Source organism: Meriones unguiculatus, chromosome 20 (genome assembly GCF_030254825.1).
Source record: "Meriones unguiculatus strain TT.TT164.6M chromosome 20, Bangor_MerUng_6.1, whole genome shotgun sequence".
NCBI lineage: Eukaryota > Metazoa > Chordata > Mammalia > Rodentia > Muridae > Meriones > Meriones unguiculatus.
Window position 1 is genome coordinate 19,721,724 of NC_083367.1, and position 23,716 is coordinate 19,745,439.

A 23,716-nucleotide genomic window follows, 5' to 3' on the forward strand; every position below is an offset into this window, starting at 1 on the left:
TCTCCAGGTCTTACTATCTCCCCCTTCTTTCATAAGATTCCCTGCACTCTGCCCAAAGTTTAGTTATGACCCTCAGCATCCGCTTTGATACACTGCTGTGTAGAGTCTTTCAGAGGCCCTCTGTGGTAGGTTCCTGTCCTGTTTCCTGTTTTCTCCTTCTTCCAATGTCCATCCCATTTGCCTTTCTGATTGAGGATTGATAATCTTACCCAGGGTCCTCCTTCGTACTTAACTTCTTTAGGTATACAGATTTTAGTAAACAGATGGTGGCCTGTTGTAGCATATCCCCATCCTGATCACAGAGTCACTTGCCTACCATTTAGTTTTATAGACATCAGTAGACAAAATTACTTGCTCGAGGTCATACATGGGGAAGTCAGGTCTTAGTGTACCCTCATAACATGTTTATTACTGCCTCCCCCACACCCTTGCAGCAAAGGACCTATTTCTTTAAGGGACAGTTTGTGTTCCGCTCCTCACTATACTCTCAGCACAGAGAATGTTGCTGGTTGGACACTGACTCTAAGTACAGGACAGCTGTCTCACCTGCCTATCTCCTCTCCTACCCCAATCCAGAGCCTACCTCCCTTCCTGGTCCAAAAGATGGGCATCAAGAAAGCTATCAAGCAATCAGTGGAAATCAGCATTGACTGAATATCCCCTGTACTCTTGCCTGCCCATGCACACCAGAAACTAACCCTGGGTTTTGTTTTCATCAAATATCCTGTTGATTCAAATGACATCTTTATTTTCACTGTCCGAAACCACCAAAGCTTCCCTCTACATGTCCAGAAAATCTTGTTTCTCACAGCTAGCTTTCTTTTAGGGACTAAGCAAAACTGTCTGGTGGAAAATCTGCCAGCATTCTCCAATGCTTGGTCATGGCTGCCCCAGTACTCAGACCACACTCTCTGTCCTTCCCGTTCTGGGTGCACCTCTGTGACAACACTGAACAGTGCACACAGTTTCCTGCCTTATTCCCCACCAGCCGCCTCTGAGATATATATACAAAGCCCCTTTTGTGTCTGAAGCATTTTCCTCCAGCTGGTAAATACAGAAAAAAAAAAAATCAAAAACAACATGGAGTTAACAAAACTAGCAACAGCGAAGTCATAATTTCAGAGAAAAATATTTTAAACATAACTATTTCCTCTGGATTCCATTTGATTGAAAAATGTGCTCTGGCTCAAAATATAATCTAGAGGCACTTATTCAGCTATGGCCTAAAAATGAGCCTACCTTAGGTCCTCTCTTGACAAGTCTGCAATTTCACTTATCCTAACCCACTGAAGGAGCCCTTTGACTTGCTGCCCGAACCCCTTCCCAGGGTCAGCCAGGAGAAGTCCACAGATGTCAGAGTTACTTATTTAATTTCATGAGTGCTCAGGCTTTTTGGGTGGGTATTCACATCAATTCCAGAGCAGAGTCTCTTTTATCTTGGGATTTCCTCTGCTTTCCAAAGATGAAAAATTAATTTTGGTTATTTACTGGCAAAGCCAAACATATATACTAATCTTGATCACTCTAATAGTTTATGACTTGCCTCTTGGTCTGAATACAGGACACTCTCTCAAATGTCTGGCTCTTTAAAAATTGCACTGAAATTTGTCTTAAAGCAAAACATGCAAATACATATTTCCACATCAGAACATTATATTATGCTCATTAGTGGTGGCAAATAGCACATTTTCCAAGAAAATTCTTCAGGGATTGTGCTTCATCAAATAATTTTCCATGTAAAATTAAGTTCTTTAAATCTTAGTTCTTCCCATAATGAGAGGAAAAGGGGAGGGAGAGGGAGGAGAAAGACAAACAGACAGACCTGTATATTAACTCGTAGAATAGGTAACTGTTAGCAGCATATAGGTGGTTCCACGAGCCTGCTTCTAGGTTGCCTGGCAACCTCTGACATCATCCCCTGCCACTGCCAGATGGAAGGGATATAACCCAATTGCCAACCCTTGCATGTTTTCATTCTCTCTCTCTCTCTCTCTCTCTCTCTCTCTCTCTCTCTCTCTCTCTCTCTCTCTCCCTTCCTCTCTCCCTCCCTTTTTCCCTTCCTTCCTTCCCCTCCTTGGCTTCTCTCCCTCTTTCTGTCTCTCTGTCTCTTTCTGAAGCTCCCCCTTCTCTCTCTCCCTTCCCCCTTTCCACGGTAAACTTCCTTCCTTATACAAAAATGTGTTTCAGATGATTCTTATTCAGTATTACAACAGTATTACTTTGAAGTAGCTTAACATTGGGCTTTTGGAGTATAGCTGTCCTGGGTATGCTCTGAGCTGGCTCAGGAGCTGTCTTCTCCACCTCAGCTCTCTGGCTCACCAAAAATTTGGACTGCCTCCTCACGGTTCCAGTGAAGCCAGCATTCCTTGCACTTAAAGGGGTCCCCAAAACCATAACTAAGTCTGAAAATTGGGAACTTGTGTTCAAAGATGCTACAAACTAAGACAGGAAATGTGACCTACAGAGCGCATTAAAAAGTGCCATATTAATACAGTCTCAGACTCTAAAATAGGCAAAGTGGTAATCAAATGCATTTTAGCACACCTTGAAAAATATATCAAGGTTTTATGTAGCTACATAATACTTCTGAGACTGACACTGAGACTGATACAGACAAATGTACAAACCTGCATCTAAATATACGATAAAATAAAAATATAAAAAGATAAACATAAAATTAATAAAACTTTCCCAGGAAACAAAACATAACTCTAGTCTTTGTAACACGTGTCTACAAAAGATTGCCAAAAAGAGTGAAGAAGAGAGACACAAACACTTCCCCATCCACTGACAACATAGAACTAATGGGCTCAGTGTCACATGCATCACTTGGAACTCACTTCTACAAATAAAAACAGTTTCTCAGAGGCACACTTTGAAATTAAACCAAAGATCTTGTTCTAAATTACCTATAAAATTAATTATGATAAAAGCACATAAAAGAACTGACACGGTATAAATCTTACCCTATTTATTTAATCTGAAAAGGTTTAAGAAATAAAATTCATGATTTTTTTTTATGGGAGGTTATGTTTCCTTCTAAAAAGGCATCCCCTTACAACAAAGTGTTACAAAAGCATCAAATATTTGTTATAAAGAAAGGATGAGTAGACATGGCTACCCAACTAAAACCTTGCTGACCTTCTAAAATTCCTGCCAGGGCTGACAACTCCTCCATCATAGCTTGGGTGGCAGCTGTACTTCTTCACTACTTTATAGCTTATGCAAGTGAAGACTGCATCACTTTTAAGAGTGCTTTTAGGTTGGGCTATGAGCCAAAGACTTATAGTTGAGGATAATTGCAGCTTTGCTTATCAAAGGAAATAAAATGTGTAAACCATTAGGACCAGTTTGCCATTGACCATTATGCAGAAAAGAAGCTGCCTATATATTAGAAAATGTCTAGTGTTGTCACATATGTTAAGTCAAAGATTCCTCAAACACTCTATCTTCAAAGGTGTGGGGAAGGAAAAGAAACAGACAGATATGATTTATGAGATAGGTTTCAGCACCAGCATGGCTAAAGACCTCTTTGCATGCATAGAGCTTTCTCCTAGCATGGGAGTCTTTTCTGCCCAACACGGAGATGACATTTTACTCTCCTATTTAGGACAAATTGCTTTGGGAGTGCTAGACTATTTGCATGACAAGACTTTATTGAAAAGCTTCCCACTGTGTCCCAGCAAGGCTGAAAATGTTTCCCATTTTCCTTTCATACTAAGATCAATAATTCTCCCAAAACAGAAAATCAGCCAGGTTTAGAATAGTTCTTAAAGTTTCTATTATGATTTTTTTTTCCTCCTGGTAAAAAGCCAGCAAATCTCAACAGAGCTTGGCTCAATAAAGCACTAACATATTTACCTTTGTGTGGCTCTACAAAGAGAAGTTAGCTGTGGGAGCAAAGAAAGGAAGGGGGTAGCAAGCAGGAGATATCATAGCAATGAGCTTCTACCCAGGAGAAGTGGAGGTGTAATCTACTTGGAACAATGCAGGAATCTTGTAGAAGCACCTGCCCTGCACATATGCTAATATCTATTCTTCAGTTATCTGAGCTGGTGGCCTAGCCCAGGATCCTACAAAGCATTCTTTACCTCTTCTGCTCTACAGTTCAAGGTGACAAGAGTCAATGAGCACTTCTTCACTACATGAAAAAGGCAGGGACTAGGGGCTGGGAAGATGGCTCAGTGGGTAAAGCATCTTGCTATGCAAGCATAACTGATGACCTGAGTCCAGATCCACAGAGCCTACAGAGAGCCAGAAGTGGCTTCACTTAACTCTGATCTCAGCCACTCCTTCAGCAAGGCAAAGATGCAAATCCCCAGAAGCTTCTGGGCCAGCTGTTCTGTCATACTCGGCAGCAAAACAAGAGACCCCATCTAAAACAAGATGGAAGATGGCAGCCAACACCTGAGGTTGCGCTGTGACTGTCACACATACACAAATATAGGAAGGAAAAGGGAGTGGTGGGGCAGGTGCTACACTGATGAGGCCAAAACTGCCTCCCCATAGAAGCTCAGAGATCTCTGTTGTCCTTTTAAGTCGTGGTCCTTTCCAGTTGATGTAGATAGGTTTTCTCAATCAAAACTGAAAAACGAACAAATCCCATGCATCATGCAGTGGTTATTCCAGGGCTTAAAGTATAGAATTAAAATTAAATAGTTCAACAAAGCACAAAAGCAATTAAAAGAAAGCAATACAAAGAATGGAGAGCGATGATGGTTCTTTTCAAGCACAGATTCTGGCAAATATGATTTCTTTCATCTGCATGAAAGATCAATAGGTTTTTAAGTCAAGATAAGGAAGAATATATGTGTGAGGAACAAGATGAGTCTGGACATAACAGGCTCACTAACACAGAAGGCCACAGGAGGAAAGAGGATGGAAGATACACAAGAACAAAGTGGAAGAAAGTCTACAGAGTCTTTTAGGAAATAAAAATGGCAGGAGAAAGCAATTAAGCTGATATTGTCTCCAAAGAATCACAAAGAAGGAAAGTAAAACAGCAGCTGATCCAATGCTGGAGAAACAGCTGCATTGTTCCCAATGTGGCACTGCATAAAGCCAACTAGAGGGCTGCTACCAATGGCTGCCTTGTAACAAAACAGCTCGAGGATTCCATCAAGAGTCTTATCTCAGGTAGACCACTATGTTATAAGTACACTGGACTCTAAGGAAAAGACATTTGTGTTTTAATACGATAGGAGTCAGGGTCCTTTATTCGTTTTTTACAATCACAAATATGACACATGGAATTCCTACTGGGTGCTGGGTAGGCATTTTCCAGTCCTCACCCTCCTCTTCTTTCCTAGAACCATTCAAAAGTCGAAATAAGATGTACCTGCCATAGATGCCCCTTGTTTATATACTAAAGCTGTTGAGGCCAGAACAACTTGTCTAGATGTGTTTAATTTAATAATCCAGTGTTAAGAAAATATAAGTTTAGGAGGCCAAGAATTTATCTTTGAGAGCAACTTTGTAAATTCAGCATCTTTTGGTGTGGGATATGGAGCAGGATCCAACAACTATCATTCCCACCCCACCATTGATCTAACACATTCCATTGATTATGAAACTTCTTTGAGATATCCTTAGACAGTAAGATACTAAAAGGTCTATTATCAGAACACAGATTCCATTCTACTTTGATTTACCCCAAATACTATAATCTTTAAGGACCTAGGAGATGAGACACATGTACCTAGAATGAATGAGAAGAAATTTGGAGAGTCTGTTTACATCTTCAAAGGATCTATTAGACACTGAACTGGAGGAAACAAAATAATGAACTCTTGAGCATAGGATCTGATCACTGCACCCCGAAATAACTTTTGATGTGGTAGATAAGCTCCACGGAAAAATTACACCAAGAAAATAATGAGGCCCAAAAGAGAGGGGACATTTCTACCTGCGAAGAAGAACCTCAGCAAATCTTCAAGGATGACAATATATGAAAGGAAAGCTGTAGGCAGTATATTACAGAGGATCTTGATGAAGAGAACAGCTTGACTATGACCCACTATTTCAGAGCTGCATACAAAGGGGAAAATAGGATGCACCTAGTCTTCCTGCAGCTTGATATGACAGGACTAGTTGATGTCTAGCCGCCTCTTTTCTCTGGAGGAGAGAAGTAGTAGATGGTGGTAAATCAAGGACCCTGAATGTTCATCTCCAAGGTCAAAAGCAAAGCTAATGGCAGTGAGAATGAAAATGATTATTTACTAACAAATTTAGGAAACAGTCAAGGGAACAAGTAGGGTGAAAGAGGAAAATGATTATCTACTAACGAATTTGGAAAATGATTCAGAGGATGAGTACACTCCACCTTCCTGCATAGGCTGTGACTCCTGATGACTTTTTAATTACCACTAGAATGTCCCTCTCCTAAAATGCACCATCTATTTACCAGTCATTTAAATAATGCATATTAATTTGCACTCAGGCTTTAAAAGTAATTGCCCAAGCCAGGGGCTGGGGGAGGGGATATAACAAAGGTCTCTCAAGAGTTCAGTATGCTTCTGACTTGAGCTGTCATTACTAACGTGCACAAGTGATCAAAGTCATATTTGTATTTATTTATTAGAATTCTCATATATTTAAATGAGAGCAATCAGTTGGAAAAAAACAAAAACTAAAATACCAAAAGCCCAGCACAGCAAAAGTGTTTGACATTTGAATGCGTTCTTGTAACTCTATCCAAACAAATTTTTAGAAATGCTGTCTCAAAAATAGTCATCAGTCAGTCAGTCAATAAAAAGCAACAATAAACAACAACAAAAAGGGAACATCACAGTGCCTGGCAGGTGAATCAATCTCTGTGTTAAAGAAGAACACACTCACAGCAAAGGAATCAGAGCTAATGAGCATCTGTTATAGTGCATCGTATCACTTTCCTAATAATAATACAACATAGTTATTCATGCTGTTCTTGATTCTACAACTTCTCTTTGCTGTGGTCATGCCTTCTTCCTGTGTTCTATAAGAGGCTGTGAAAGGCTCCCACTACTGTGACTCACAGGCCTCCTGAAGCTTCTTATATAACTAAGTTTGTAATAAATTCATCCCACGAAACAGTGTTGCCATGATGTGTGTCCTCATTCTCCCCTTCCAGAATAAAAAAGTCTGTGGCATGAGCTATCTGGCATGTTGTGTTCATATGGCTCAGTGCCCTGCACAGCAATGTTTGGAGGACTTTGCTGTGCACACGAAATACTGCAGTGCACATTCTGCTGTATACAAAGATGATGGTGCAGCTCTCCGTCATCAGGATAAATACTTTGAATTATATTCCTAATAATGATGATTCATCCTTTGGAACACATCCGACAAATTCTTTTACCATCTCCTAGGGCATTAAAGATGGTCAGCTGGCTACGAAATGAGGGTAAACACCCCTGGACAAAGGAGAACCAAAAAAATGTCCTTAGTACCAATAAAACAGTGTTGTTTCTGATCTATGTGCTTTCCCCTCCTCCAACACATGACAAAAATATCAGTTACTTTTTATTCCTTTTATTACAATGTGTTTGTTGTTTGGCAGTGGTGGTAGTGTGGGTACACATGGATGTGCCTTGATGCACAGGTGAAGGTCAGAGGACAATTCTGTGAAGCTGGTTCTCTTCTTCCACATGCGGATGCTAGAGATCCAACTCAGGCAAGCATCCTTATCCACCCTGGCATCTTAGGGCTCCCCAGCTGCCTGTGGACAGCGCAGACTAGACCTCACTCTATGGACATTGTTACCTGCTGTTCTCCCCATGAAGGCTGAGCTCCTACCACAGACCTAGGACCACATAAGCTTCATTTCCAGACTGAATAATACTTTTCTTTGAAAAAAGCCTTCAGAACAGTGATCAAGATGATTCTTTTTACTTATATTGTTATTATGAAAAAAAATAAGATTTTGTTTTCACATATTTTAAATTTTTAATTGCAAAAATTATAGTTGTATACTGGAATCAATTAAATTTTCATTTAAAACATATCATCTCTTAGATGTATCTAATGAACTTTCTACATGACAGCAACCTGAAAACTGCTTTAATCTACCAAAAGAGCACAAACTCAGCCTTTACAATAATAATAATGAAAAATTACTGCATCGTTTTCTTTTTCTCCTTGAACTCACATTTTCATTCTACTTCCTCCACAGAATTTTTTCTAAATATAATATAACTTAATGCTTGAAAGGCTTTTATCAATCTCCACATTATGCTTTTTGTAACAAAGTATATATAAAAAGATGTTTTTAACAATGTCCTGGGACTATAGAGCTTAAAAGTTTTCGATTTCCTTTCAGTTTGAGCTTTCATTATTAATGCACATGACTGATAAAAAAAACATTAACAATGATTTATAAGAAAGTTAATAGTGTTAACAGAGGAAAAAGCAATTTTATTGGAAATGTATTTCTAATGAAGTGGTTGGATTTGTTGATTTCTTCAATTAGTCCATTTATTAATGAACATGGACGAGTATTACCTACTGTTTATGATAAAGCCTAGCTTCACATAATTATACATTTTGTTATTTTATAGATGTAAATAATGAGAAGCCTTGTCTGTATATGTTTATATTAAATGAAGGAAAATTATCAAAAGGTATTTTCATCTATCATCTTATAGCTAGACTAGGTCTCCTTCAAGTCTGTTGAAATTCAAGAAGTCAAAATTTCCCAAGTCTCACAAAGATGTACTTCCTGTTTTTTATCATTTCTTGTACCCATGGACTGATATTTTCAGTTCTTTGTGATGGGGTGATTGTTTCACATCCTAGACAAATCTCCAGAGCAGACCCAGAACGATACCAGCTCTATTTTCCTCTGTCAAGCAGGAGAGTGACAGTGAAAAGTGCAATGGAAAAACTGATGTGACAAAGTCAAGGTTGTGCAAATCAGTTTTAAGATAAGGTACATACGGGAAATGAACTGCCCAAAATATCATGCCTTTGTAATTCTTACGTGGCCTTGGGGACAGCTCTCTGCTAGTCATTCGTGTGGCCACCACTCTGTCCATTAGCAAGCTCTGTACAGGTCTGATTAGCTACAACATTTAAGTCTGGAGCAGATATGATAGAAGGGGTAATAGACTGCTTTAAAATCAGAACCATAATTCCTACTCTATCCACTTCAATGGAAATTCCAAATAAATCACTGTGTCCTAACAATGTAGAAAACACATACTACAAGTTAATTGTGAGTTCATTTCTCATGATATCACGAAAAAACTCAATCAAGTGCTTTAACAGTAGAAAAACTGCTAAATAAGTTAGCCTACAGCCATGTGATTAAAAATGCAACATTTTAACTTAAAGAATACAATGCAATTTATAAAATGTTTCATATATTTTAAGTAAAAATAAAACAAGCAGAAAACTAAGTTGTAATAAATTCCATATTCATTTGTATGCTCCACGTATGTACAAAAGACTTGACAAAATCTATTAAACTGACTTTAGTCATTATCCCTAGGTGTTTGTGAAAACAGTCTTTTTCATTCTTTTGTTCTTTCCCATTTTCTACACAGGACATGCATTTATACCAGAATAAAGATATAGAAGGGAAAAAATGTGAGTGGGAGGATATAGAAATAGGTTTGTGTATTAGAGCTGTTGCAGGTGACTTCAGATTGCCTCCAGCAAGATGGTGTCCTGCAAAATCTGGGGAGAGAACCTAAACCCACTCCAGATGGAAGGACTGATGGCATATCCCAGAGAACATACCGTTTTCTGTGCTTCGCTAGAAGGTTTTGTTCTACGTCCACTCTCTCACACTATCTGTGGTCATTTCTCTTCTTGCCCACTTTCATCCCTCTGCTCACTAATTATCTTAGTATCACTGATTTCATTCACTCACTCAATCGCTCTACACAGATGGAAATAGATCAAGCCTTGGCCCTCTCGTGAAATATCCCATTTCATTCACACCAAACAAACCAACACGACAAGAAAATTATTCAGCACATGAAATGCTATAATCCAGCATGGTGATCCAACCTTCAGGAAAACATGGAAGGAGATTTTTGTTCTTGCTGCATTACAGTTGCCATCTCTTACCTCAACAAGTGGGGAGGAATCTTCACAACAGTGTCCAGACCACTTAGGGTTTCTGAAAAAGATTGTGGAATTACAAATAAATATTCAAAGAATATGATCTAAGGTAATATCTAAATAGTAAAATCTTGGTATTCTCTAAATTTACCAATGGCTATTGTTGCCCCTTAGAAAACAGAAACTACCTACTTCTCAGCCATCCTTATTTTCAAATTCTTTTCCCATGATAGAGCTCATTTCATCACTGGGAAAGAGATGATTAAAAACTAGGCCACATTTTCCAGTTTGTGACAAGGAATTAATAGCTAAATCCCTGACCTAAACCAAAATGACAATTCAATGTACCTACCACTGTCCAGGCTGCTGCATCTACCCCAGTCAGAGAAAGAAGAGCTGTTTGGTTGAAGCAAGTTAATCTCCCAGTAAATAAACCCATATTTGTGAAGAATTTCAAGTTCGCAAGGCACTTTACAAGACATGTGACACTTTATAGTCATGTGCATTAATAACGAAAGCTCAAACTGAAAGCTTGAACTGAAATCGAAAACTTTTAAGCTCTATAGTCCCAGGACATTGTTAAAAACATCTTTTTATATATACTTTGTTACAAAAAGCATAATGTGGAGATTGATGAAAGCCTTTCAAGCATTAAGTTATATTATATTTAGAAAAAATTCCATGGAGGAAGTAGAATGAAAAATGTGAGTTCTAGGAGAAAAAGAAAACGATGCAGTATGTTTTCATTTAGCAGTAATTTATTTAGCAGTTTGCCTAGTATTAAAGCACCTGGCCCTTTCTGGGTTTTCCTTTAATATTATGAGAAATACTGAAGTTACATTTATTTATAGCAAGCGTTGGCTACATCATCCAGAGACAGTGATTTACTGAAAATTTCCATTCAAGTAGATTAAACAAGAGTTATGTTTCTGTCTTTTAAAACAAATCATTTCTTCTCCTATTATCCCTTCTCTAGACTTATGTTTTAGGGATTCCCATGTTAACCACACACATTTGTGACATGATAGATTGCATCATCTGTTTAATCACTTAACAGGTAAGGGTAGTGATTAGGAAGATCAGCCTCAAACCTCATTAATCAGGCCTGGTGCTCAATACTTTGCCACTGTTTGTGGATAAAATATACCTCTGCTGACTCTAGTTGTACACACAGTAAAAAATTAATTATTATGCCCCCTCCAAAACAGTTCTACTTCAATCATCCCAACTTGTCTCCAGGCAATGAAGTCCCCCACTTAAATTCAACAAGCTTTGTCAATTTGAACTGCTTCCCTTAGGAAAAGACAGACCCTCCACCTCACTAAGAGGTCAGAGAGAACAGGAATCCAAATATGTCCCTTAGACTCAGGACTAACAGGACACAGCAAGGCAGAATCAAGCCTGCTGTAGCCAACAGAGCAAAAACAGTGGATCTGAGAGAAGCAAAACAAAGTAGACCTGAGCAGGGCCAGAGGTGCCTCAGAGATGAGGTCCAGCTGGAAAGGGGGAGGACTGAGGTCAAAGCTGAGGATGGGACAGGGTGACAAGAAAATGAAGCCATGAAATTCAGGCTCTGGCGTAGCTCAAAGGGTCATACAGGTTAGCACAGCTAAGCACTTAGTGTGACAAGTAGCAGTGCTGAGGGCAAGTCAATGCTACTAGTCAAGGAGAAATTACACCATACAAACAAGCATTGTATTTTCTCCAGAGACAGAGAGGTATCTCCAGCCCAGGTTTGAACACTGTCTGATATACAAATGCTGAGTGAAGAAAGAGAAAGAGAACCATGGAACAAACACTGTGGGACAGTGCTTGCCCACACTCTCTGGGCAATCCTTAGTCATCAGGAAAATGCAAATCAAAACAACCCAGAGATTTCATCTTACACCCATCAGAATGACTAATATCAAAAGTTCAAGTGACAATACACGCTGGAGAGGGTGTGGAGATGGGGAACCCTTCTCTGTTGCCAGTGGGAATGTAAACTTGTACATCCACTTTGGAAATCAATCTGGTGCTTTCTCAGACAATTAGGAATAGTGCTACCTCAGGATCCAGCTATTCCACTCCTGGGCGTATATCCAAAAGATGCTCAAGTATATAACAAGGACATTTGCTCAAGCATGTTTGTAGCAGCTATATTCGTAATAGCCAGAACCTGGAAACAACCCAGATGTCCCTTAACTGAGGAATGGATATAGAAATTTTGATACACTTACACAATAGAATACTAACCAGCAATTAAAAACAAGGGAATCATGAAATTTTCAGGCAAATGGTGGGAACTAGAAAGATCCTCCTGAGTGAGGTATCCCAGAAGCAGAAAGACACACATGGTTTATACTCACTTATAAGTGGATGTTAGAAATACAGTATAGGATAAACATACTAAAATCTATATAACTAAAGAAGCTAAGAATGAAGGAGGATCCTGGGTAAGATGATCAAAGTTCATACAAATGGGATGGACATCAGAAGGGGGCGAAAATGGAGAACAGGACAGGAGCCTACCACAGAGGGCCTCTGAAAGACTCTACCCTGCAGGGTATCAAAGCAGTTGCTGAGACATATAGCCAAACTTTGGGCAAAGTGCAGGGAATCCTATGAAAGAAGGGGGAGATAGAAAGACCTGGAGGGGACAAGAACTCCACAAGAATAGCAACAGAACCAAAAATCTGAGCACAAGGATCTATTCTGAGACTGATTCTCCAACCAAGGACCATGGAGATAACCTAAAACCCATGCACAGATGTAGCCCATGGCAGCTCAGTATCCAAGTGGATTCCCTAGTAATGGGAACACTGACTGTCTCTGACATGAACTAAGTGGCTGGCTCTTTGATCACCTCCCCCTTAGGCAGGAATAGCATTACCAGGCCATAGAGGAAGACAATTCATCCAGTCCTGATGAGACCTGACAGGCTAGCGTCAGAGGGAAGAAGAGGAAAACCTTCCTTATCAGTAGACTTTGGAAGGGGCATGGGAGGAAATGAAGGAGGGAGGGTGAGATTGGGAAGGGATGAGGGAGGGGTATACATCTGGGACACAAAGTGAATAAACTGTAATTAATACAAAAATAAATATTTTTAAAAGGCAAGATAAAAAAGAAAAAGAAAAGAATACACTTATTAGATTCCAACCACTGTCGCTGGTTCATGAGGTCACTGGCCTAGCTGTAACCTTCTCATACCTACAGCAGCGTTCTCTTTGTCCCTGCCTTTGGTTTAGCCCCTCTCCCGCATTCCATTCTCAAGATGGTAGATGAATAGACCCTACCAACCCTTCACATCCATTGGTCATCAGACATTTACCCTCCTTACAACCTCTCTTTCAAGAAAGCCTTCCCTAAAAATTCTATTGAGATAGCAACTCCATTATCTCCACCCCACAAGGGCCTCCTATTTCAATTACTACTTTATGTATTCCAGCAGGTTTTATCACTATCTGATTTGGCATACAAAATTTTACTTGTGCACTGGATCTTTTGTCTGTTTTATGCTAACTTCACTGAGAACAGCACCTGACTCACTGTAGGTGTTTCACCATGTACTTGCTTAGGTTAATGAAGTAACAAGGAGGATAGTATATGTCAGTCAATAAAAGAAGGTCAATATAGCTGAAATTCAGAGTGTCAGAAGGATGGTGGTGCAGGATGAGCTGCCAGACAGGTATAGGCACACCATATCTGACATACAAGAGCACACTGAAGGCTCTATTTTATACTGTTGGGTGCTACTCAGCCCTTTCACTTGCCATGGAATGAAGAGATTAGGGTTCCTGGTCTTACTGATTGGATGGTGGCTTGAAAAAGTCTAGAAGCAACAAAGAAGAACACAGGAAGCTGCTGTAGGCCAGGGGTAGCTTGAAAGAAACTTTGACCCAAATGGGCAATAGAGGTAGACAGACATGGTGGAGAAAGAACTAAAAGGTAAACAGGCAGAACTTAGAGTGGGTTAAATACTAAACCACAGAAACATATCCAGGATAACACTCTCTTCCAGGTTTAAGCAACTGGACAAGTGACAGTACTAACTGAACATACAGAAACACCAGAGGGAAGTGAGCTGGATTTGAGGAGGAAGTAGGAAATTCACAGGCTCACTTTGGGTCTTACTAACTTTAGATACCTTTATGCCACTCAAGAAGAAATATTGACATAATTCACTGTATTGGGCCTGGGATGTGAGAGACAAAGAATGTGGGAATGGACGAGTTCAATTCCTGATGACACACTGTCACTCAAAATCCACAGTATCACAGGAAGTGGCTGTGGCAGCAAGGCAAAGTCAGCATCCAGAAGCATCTGGTGTCTCTGGCAGAAGTCAAGTTAGATTTGAGTGGGGCAGAATGGTAGGAGACGAAGATATGGGCACAGTCCCTACAGATACTCTAAGAAGTGTGACAGTGGAAGGCTACCAGTAGCTGATAGGGAAACAGGTGAAAGGATAATGGTGAGAAAGATGATCCTTCCCCTACCTAGGGTTTTGTCTCTAATTTCATTTCCTTTTCCCTTTATATCCCAAATGCATTCCTCATAAGTCCCCTGTTACATGTAAACAGTAAAAGTAATTTTAAAATGAGGGCATAGTGCTTCCCAGATATAATTTCTAGTCATCTCCTTTTCATTGTCTGTGCCAGTCACAGTCTTGGGAGTTATCAGTTCTGAACCTTGTTCTTTCAGGCTCTCCTGAGCTCATCCAAACCGAATCATGCTTTTTTACTCAGAGCATATCACTAGTAAACAAAAATTGGAGAGTATAAGATGAATACTCTCCAATTGGAGAGAATAAGATGAAAATGCATACCTAGTCCTTGTTACCAATTCTACAATTATCAAGGACACTACTTTTTTAGAGGTATTATGACAAAGCAGAGTAAAATGTTGAAGTTTAAAAATGTACTAAAGAAGCTGGTGAGATTACTCAGAAGATAAACACACTCACACCTAGCCTGACAAACATGAGTTTAATTCCCAAGAGCCAAAAAGTAGAAGGTCTGACCTCTACATGCATGCTTTTGTACCCACCCTATATAAATGTTTAAAAGTTAAATGCATTAAAAATAAATGTTCAGTATGATCCCTTTGAAAAAGAGGTAAAAACAGCATAGTGTTGTCAAGTGGTGAGATAACAGGAAATTACCTTTTCTCTTCATGCTGTTTTATGTTTTCCAATGTTCTAAAGCTAACATGTCATCTAACAAATTAAGGATGTGTAATATTTGAAACTATAGGGATCATTAATCATGTATTTATATATTGAAAGCTGTGACTTCAAGCTATAGGTGCAGAAACCACCAAGGCTGCAAACAAACTGCGCTTGAGCTCACAGAGGCTGCTACTCTGCTGATCTTTATTATCATAATTGGCCAGAATCCACTCTCCTGCAACATTCAATTTTTGCTCTGAGGAAACCATCTTTCTTTAACCCTGGGATTCACTTGTCTCCATGGCATAAGTTTAATGCCATTATCCTGGTGTTTTTCTTGGGTAGAATATAGGTTCAGGCATAGTCACACAGAGAATTGGTGAAACCAAAAACAACATGGGAATGACTGGAAGAGCCCACATGCTCTGACTGCGGTGATGACCTGTCTTTCTAAAGCTGGTGTAAGGAAGGAAGGAAGGACTCCTTTATCTTGAGATGATGCAAATGGTATGTGCCTCTTCTCTTCTTACATTGGTGGCTCTCAAACCTTCCTAATGCTGTGACCCTTTAATACAGTTCCTCATGTTGTGGTGACTCCCAACCAGAAAATTATTTCCCTACTATTTCATAACTATAATTTTGCTACTGTTAGGAATGATAATGTAAATATCCATGTTTTCTGATGGTCTAAGGTTGAAAACCATGCCTTAGATGGTCTGGGTGTTGCTATTGATTAAAGTGCGGAAGGTCTCAGAAATAGCAGAAACTTCTAACAAATGTTTCCAAGTTCTTGTCACCATCAGAAAAAAAATTTAGAGATGACATAAAATAAAGAATTGGGAAGAAATTTTATGCAGACAGAGAGTAAAGGAATCTGAGTCACAATCTTTCAATTTTAGGTAGCTGAACTTATAGGTGAGCTACAATGAAGGGAGGATTATTCATGAATTAGAAGAGCATCTGACTTTCTCACAGAATAGACTTTACTCCCACTGTCTATCCTTATCTAGAATTTTGAGATTGAAACAGACAATTCTGCTAGACTAATGTTAAAAAGTTGCAACTACAGTAAAACAAAGAACAGTTAGCAAAGGTCTGGGTTAGCCACAAAGGTCCTGTGTTTTTTGTTTCTTTGTTTTTACTTTTTGAACAGTCACATAATTTCCACAGCTCTGCAGATGTATCAGCTTCTAGAAAGTCTGCCTCACCTCCTCCCAGAAAAACTTATTAGTTTAACCTTTCTTTTTTGAGATGACTGCTGTCAGATTATATTCTAAAGATGATGATTATGTGTCCTAGTATAATCTCTGGTGCTATGATAAACACCATGTCCAAAAGCCAATGGAGAAGAAAGGGTTTATTTCAACTAACAGGTTATAGACCTTCATCCATTGAGGGAGGTCAGAGCACAAGAAGACAAAGGAAAACTGCTTTGGGGGTTGTTGCAGGCTCACACTCAGCTACCTTTCTTATACAGCTCACGTCCCACCTCCCTAGGCATGGTACTGCTCACAGTGGTCTCGACTCTTCTGTATCAAGTAGCAGTTAAGAACATGCCTCATGGAGGATTCAAGATGTCAGCACCAAGAGGACACTGTATCTGACGAGCAGGACAGAAGTGATTGCACAGTGACCAAAAAACTGAACTCCGAGCTTTAAAACACCAGCAGTTGTGTTTCCCAGGTGAGAGGAAACCCCATGGGTAGGAAGCAATCCAGATCAGGTCACCCTGCTAAAACCCGGAACAGGGAACAGTTTCAGGGTTCCAGTGCAGGCAGGTGCTCAGTCACCAGCCCAAAGCCACATGCTTGCGTGCTCTGATCACTGTCTCAGACTGAACTGAGGACCCCACAACACCAAAGACTGGGATTTCCAGTCAAAAGAAAACCCCATGGTGAAGGAAGCAATCAGAACTAACCTCAGGGATTGTCACCCAGACAATCCCTGGTAAAGAATCTGGTGTCTGGGGGGCACTCAGCCACCAGCCCAGATACCTGCCCACACGCCCGACTCACTATCCCAGACAGAACTGTGGGCCCCAGGGCTCCAGTGACTGGGTTTCTATGTTGGGAAGAAATCCAATGGTGAGGGCAATGGCAGGTCCAACCACAGGGCACTCAGCCAAATCCCTCCCCTCAAAAGATCTTGGGAAAAGTTCCTGGGTTCCTAAAAGCACCCAGATGCCATCACAAAGTGACTCACCTGTGCCTGCTTGCTCTACTCACAATCCCAGACTGAACTGCGGACCCCAAAACACCACATACTGAGACTCCCTGTCAGAAGAAAACCCCACAGTGGAGGAAACATCAGTACTGACCTCAGGATGCCCAGCTCCAGAAAAATTTCTGGGCTCCCACAGGCTCCAAACTCTTGCCTCCTGCTGCATGCAGGACTGCTGTGCTTACCTCCCACTGATTACTGATTGGGTACTGGGGCACAGAGCTCCAACCTCAGACCTGCAGAAGCCTGGGATCTACGGGGTTCAGCTCCAGACACTGCACCAAGGTGCAACCTGTCTCCCTAGCTAAACTAACCAAACTTCAGTCTCCCTGGTTCTTCAAGAGGGCTGCACCCAGTAAACACAGCATGAGAGCAGCAGCAGCAGCAGCAGCCCACTAAATTCAGAGCAAGTAAACCAGCAGCAGGGCAGCTGTCTCCAGGACTTCTCCGGGTGACAGGAGAGCCCACCTGACTACCAACGACCACAGTTACCACCCAGGTCCATACACCTGAAGTGAGACAATTCCTGAGAATTGTCAGAAATGATAATTCCTGAGAAGCACCGGGCATTCAGTGACCATACACCAAAAAGCTCAGGAGGACTACTTCAGGAACAACTATCTTCCTACCAAGGGGATTCTCCTCAACCCAGGATTCTAGGACTTGCCAGAAACTAACAACCAACACCTGAGACAGCCAGATGGGTAAAGTCCAACATTAAAACACAACCACCAAAAGCCAAAGAAATGTGACATCTCCCAAACCCAGTTATCCAGGGCAAGCAGTGCTAGACAACTATCATAAGAGAAATTCAGGGGGATGACCTTACATCTATGCTTATGAAGAGGTTAATGGAGGAAGCAAACAAAATGCATAAACAATAGGAGAAAGATAATTTAAACATATTAGAGCCATCAGTAAAGGAACAGAAGAAAATAAAGTCAAACAGATTATGGTCATCCATAAAGAAATACAGGAAGAAGCAGCCAAACAATTTGAGGCCTTCAGAGAGGAAATAATTAAGTCACTGAAAGAAATAAAAGAAACAGAAGAATGTTCAAAGAAACAGGTAAAGGAATTTAAAGGAAAAACAGGAAAATACAGTCAGACAGGTGAAGGAAGTCAACAAAACGGTTAAAGACCTGAAGACAGAATTGGAAAAATTAAAGAAAACACAAATGGAGAAAAATCATGGAGAGAGAGAACTTAGGGAAGAAAACAGGAACTGCAGAGGTAAGCATAACCAATAGACTACAAGAGATGGAAGAAAGAATATGAGGTGTGGAAGATACAATGGAAGAAATCGATGTATCCATCAAAGAAAATGTTAAATCTAAAAAATTCTTAACACAAACCATCCAAGAAATCCAAGACAACATGAAAGACAAAACTGAAGAATAATAAGAATAGAGGAAAAACAAGATTCCCTCCTCCAAGGATCAGAAAATATTTTCAACAAAACCATAAAGGAAATTTCCCCAAATTAAAGGAGAGGCCTATACCCATACAAGAGGCCTACAGAACATCTAATAAATTGGACCAGAAAAGAATATAATATAACATAGTATATAATAATAATAAAGAATATAATAATAACATAGTAATCAAAACAGTAAGAATACAGAACAAAGAAACAATACTAAAAGCTGCAAGGGAAAAAGGCCAAGTAACATATAATGGCAAACCCATCAGAATCACACCTGACTTTTCAACAGAAACTATGAAAGCCATACAGACCTGGACAGATATCATGCAGACCCAAAGAGAACACAAATATCAACCCAGGCTACTATACACAACAAAACTCTCATACTCATCCTACTCATCATAGATGGAGAAGCCAAGATATTCAACCACAAAAACAAATTTAAACAATACCTACCCACAAATTCAGTGTTACAGAAGATACTAGAAGGAAAAATACAACCCCAGAAAACTAACTACTTTCAGGAAAATGCAGGAAATAAATAAACTCACTACAGCAAAACTAAAAGTAGCCAAGCACACAAACACACGACCACATCAAAATCAAAGGATCTAACAGCCACCGCTCGTTAATCTCTCTCAACATCAGTAGATCCAACTCTCCAGTAAAAAGGAACAGACTAACAGAAAGGATACATAAACAAGACCCAACAATCTGTTGCATACAAGAAACACACCTAAGTCACAAAGATAGACATTACCTGAGAGTAAAGGGCTAAAGGGCTGGAAGAATGTTTTCGAGGCTAATGGACAGAAGAAGCAAGCAGGAGTAGCCATTCTAATATCTAATAAAATAGATTTTCAACCAAAATTAATCAAGAGAGATGGGGAAGGTCACTTAATACTCATCAATGGAAACTTCCACCAAGAAGACATCACAATTCTGAACATCTATGCCACAAATACAAGGGCACCCACATTTGTAAAAGAAAGATTAATAAAACTTAAACAACACATAGATACCCACACATTAATAGTGAGAGACTTCAACACCCCACTCTCAACAAAGGACAGGTCAACAAAACAAAAATTAAACAAAGAAACAATGACTCTAACAGACATCATGAATCAAATGGACCTAACAGGCATCTACAGAATTTTTCACCCAAAAACAAAAGAATTTACCTTCTTCTCAGCATGACAAGGAACATTTTCCAAAACAGACCATAAAGCAAACCTCAATGGATACAAGAAGACTGAAATAATCCCGTGTATCCTTTCTGACCATCATGAGCTAAAGCTGGACCTCAAAAATAACAGAAATAGCAACATACACATGGAAACTGAACAACTCGCTACTCAATGACAGCTGGGTCAGGGAAGACATAAAGAAAGAAATTACAGACTTCCTAGAATTCAATAAGACACAACATACCAAAACTTGTGGGACAAAACAAAAGCACTGCTAAGAGGAACATTCACAGCACTAAGTGCCTTCAAGAAGAAATTCGAAACATCTCATTCAAGTAACTTAACAGCTCACCTGAAGCCCTAAAAAAATGAGAAGCAGACACACCAAAAATGAGTAGATGGCTAGAAATAATTAAACTTAGAGCTGAAATCAATAAATTTGAAACAAATAAAACAATTCAAAGAATCAATGAAACGAAGAACTGGTTCTTTGAGAAAATCAACAAGATAGACAAACCCTTTGCAAAAGTAACTAAAAGGCAGAGAGACACTATCCAAATCAACCAAATAACAAATGAAAAGGGGGACATAACAACAGACACTGACGAAATATAAACAATCATTAGGTCTTAATTCGAAAGCCTATGTGCCATAAAATTTGAAAATCTAAATAAAATGAACAATTTTCTGGATCAATTCCACTTACCAAAGCTGAATCAAGACCACGTAAATGAAGTAAATAGTTCTATATCCCCCAAGGAAAAAGAATACATCATCAAGAGTCTCCCATTCAAAAAAAATGCCTGGGCCAGACAGTTTCAGCGCAGAATTCTATCAGAGCTTCAAAGAAGAGCTAACACCAAGTCTCTTCAAACTATTCCACAAAATAGAAACAAAAGGAACACTGCCAAACTCATTCTATGAAGCCACAGTCACGTTGGTACATAAACCTCACAAAGACCCAAAAAAGAAAGAGAATTTCAGGCCAATATCCCTTATGAACATTGATTAAAAACTACTAAGCAGAACATTCACAAACTGAATCCAAGATATCCACTATGACCAAGAAGGCTTCATCCCAAGCATGCAGGGGTGGTTCAATATGCAGAAATCCATCAATGTAATGCACCATATAAACAAACTGAAAAAAAGAAAACTACATGATAATCTCCTTAAATGCTGAAAAAGCATTTGATAAAATCCAACATTCATTTATGTTTAAAGTCCTGGAGAGATCAGGGATACAAGGCACATATCTAAACACAGTAAAGGCAGTATACTATAGCCAACATCAGACTAAATGGAGAGAAACATAAATCAATCCCACTGAACTCAGGGACAAGGCAAGGCTGCCCACTCTCTCCCTATCTCTTCAACATAGTTCTGAAGTCCTTGCTAGAGCAATAAGACAACTGAAGGAGATCAAGGTAATATAAATCGAAAAGGAATAATTCAAAGTATCACTATTTGCAGATGATATGATAGTATACCTGAGTGACCCCAAAAATTCTACCAAGGAATTCCTACAGCTGATAAAGAACTTGAGCAAAGTAGCAGGGTACAAAATTAACTCAAATCAGTAGCCCTCCTGTATACAAAAGACAAATGGGCTGCGAAAGAAATTAGGGAAAAAACACCCTTGACAATAGCCATAAAGTATCTTGGTGTAACTCTAACTAAGCAAGTCAAAGTCTTGTATGAACAAAAACTTCAAGTCTCTGAAGAAAGAAACTGAAAAACCTATCAGAAATTGGAAAGATTTCCCATGCTCATGGCTTGGCAGAATTAACACTAAGAATGGCCATCTTACCAATGCAATTCTCATCAAAATACTAATACAATTCTTTACAGACCTTGAAAGAAAAATTCTCAACCTTATATGGAATAAGAAACCTAGAATCACTAAAAGTCCTCTACAATAAAAGATCTTCTGAAGGGATCCCCATCCCTGATATCAAGCTGTACTATAGAGCAACAGTAATAAAATCTGCATGGTACTGGCATAGAAACAGAATGGAGGATCAATAGAATTGAATAGAAATAAACCCAGAAATAAACCCACACACTTACGGACACCTGATCTTTGACAAAGATGCCAAAATTATACAATGGAAAAAAGATAGCATCTTTAACAAACGGTGCTGGTCTAACTGGATGTCTACATGTACAAAAATGCAAATAGATCCATACTTATCACCCTGCACAAAACTAAAGTCCAAGTGGATCAAAGACTTCAACATAAAACCAAACACACTAAATCTGCTAGAAGAAAAAGTAGAAAAAAGCCTTCACCTCATTGGCACAGGAGACAACTTCTTGAACAGAACATCAACATCCCAATCTCTGAGATAGACGATCAGTAAATGGGAACTCATAAAACTGAAAATCTTCTATAAAGCAAAGGACACTGTCATCACAACAAAATGACAGCCTACAATTTGGGAAAGTGTCTTCACCAACCCTATATCTGGAGGGCTAATATGCAGAATATAGAGAACTCAAGAAGTTAAACAGCAACAAATCAAGTAATGCAACTAAAAACCGGTGTACAGAGCTAAACAGAGAAATTCTCAATAGAGAAATATCGAATGGCAGAGAGATACTTAAAGAAATGCTCAACATTCTTACTCATCAGGGAAATGCAAATCAAAACGACCCAGAGATTTCACCTTAAACCCACCAGAATGGCTAACATCAAGAACTCAAGTGACAACACATGCTGGGGAGGAGGTGGAAAAAGGGGAACCCTCCTCTTTTTCTGGTGGGAATGTAAACTTGTACATCCACTTTGGAAATCAATCTGGTGTTTTCTCAGGCAATTAGGAATAGATTGCTACCTCAAGATCCAGTTATACCACTCCTGGGCATATATCCAAAAGATACTCAAGTATACAACAAGGACATTTGCTCAACCATGTTCATAGCAACTTTATTCGTAATAGCCAGAACCTGGAAACAACCCAGATGTCCCTTAATGGAGGAGTGGATATAGAAATTGTGGTACATTTACACAATGAAATACTACTCAGCAATTAAAAACAAGGAAATCATGAAATTTCCAGGCAAATGGTGGGAACTAAGAAAGATCATTCTGAGTGAGGTATCCCAGAAGCAGAAAGACACACATGGTATATACTCACTAATAAGTGACTATTAGACATATAATATAGGATAAATATACTAAAATATGTACACTGAAAGAAGCTAAGCAAGAAGGACGACCCTGGGAAAGATGCTCAATCTTTATTCAGAAAGACAAATGGGATAGATATCGGAAGAAGGTGAAAACAAGGAACAAGACAGAAGCCTTGTCTTTCAGAGAGGGCCTCTGAAAGACTCTACCCAGCAGGGTGTTAAAGCAGATGCTAAAACTCATAGACAAACTTTGGGTGGAGTGCAGAGAATCTTATGAAAAAAGGGAGAGATAGAAAGACCTAGAAGAGTCTGGAGCTCTACAAGGAGAACACAACCAAAAGATCTGGGCCTAGGCGACTTACCTGAGACTGAGACTCCAACAAAGGACCATTCATGGAGATAACCTGGACCCGCTAACCAGAGGTAACCCGTGGCAGCTCAGTCTCCAAATGGGTTCCCTATTAAGGGGAGCAAGGGCTGCCTCTGACATGAACTCAGCGGCTGGCTCTTTGATCACCTCCCCCTGAAGGGGGAGCGGCCTGTCCAGACCACAGA

General features: G+C 39.6%; 1 protein-coding gene across 1 annotated transcript in view; it reads right to left on the reverse strand.

Annotated features, from left to right (window-relative positions):
- Positions 1-23,716, reverse strand: part of Arfgef3 (ARFGEF family member 3) — a 169,006-nt gene that overhangs the window by 142,026 nt on the left and 3,264 nt on the right. The window contains exon 2 of the mRNA XM_021658764.2: positions 10,051-10,102. Coding sequence (XP_021514439.2) covers positions 10,051-10,102 — 52 coding nt within the window. The remainder of the gene's footprint in view (positions 1-10,050; positions 10,103-23,716) is intronic.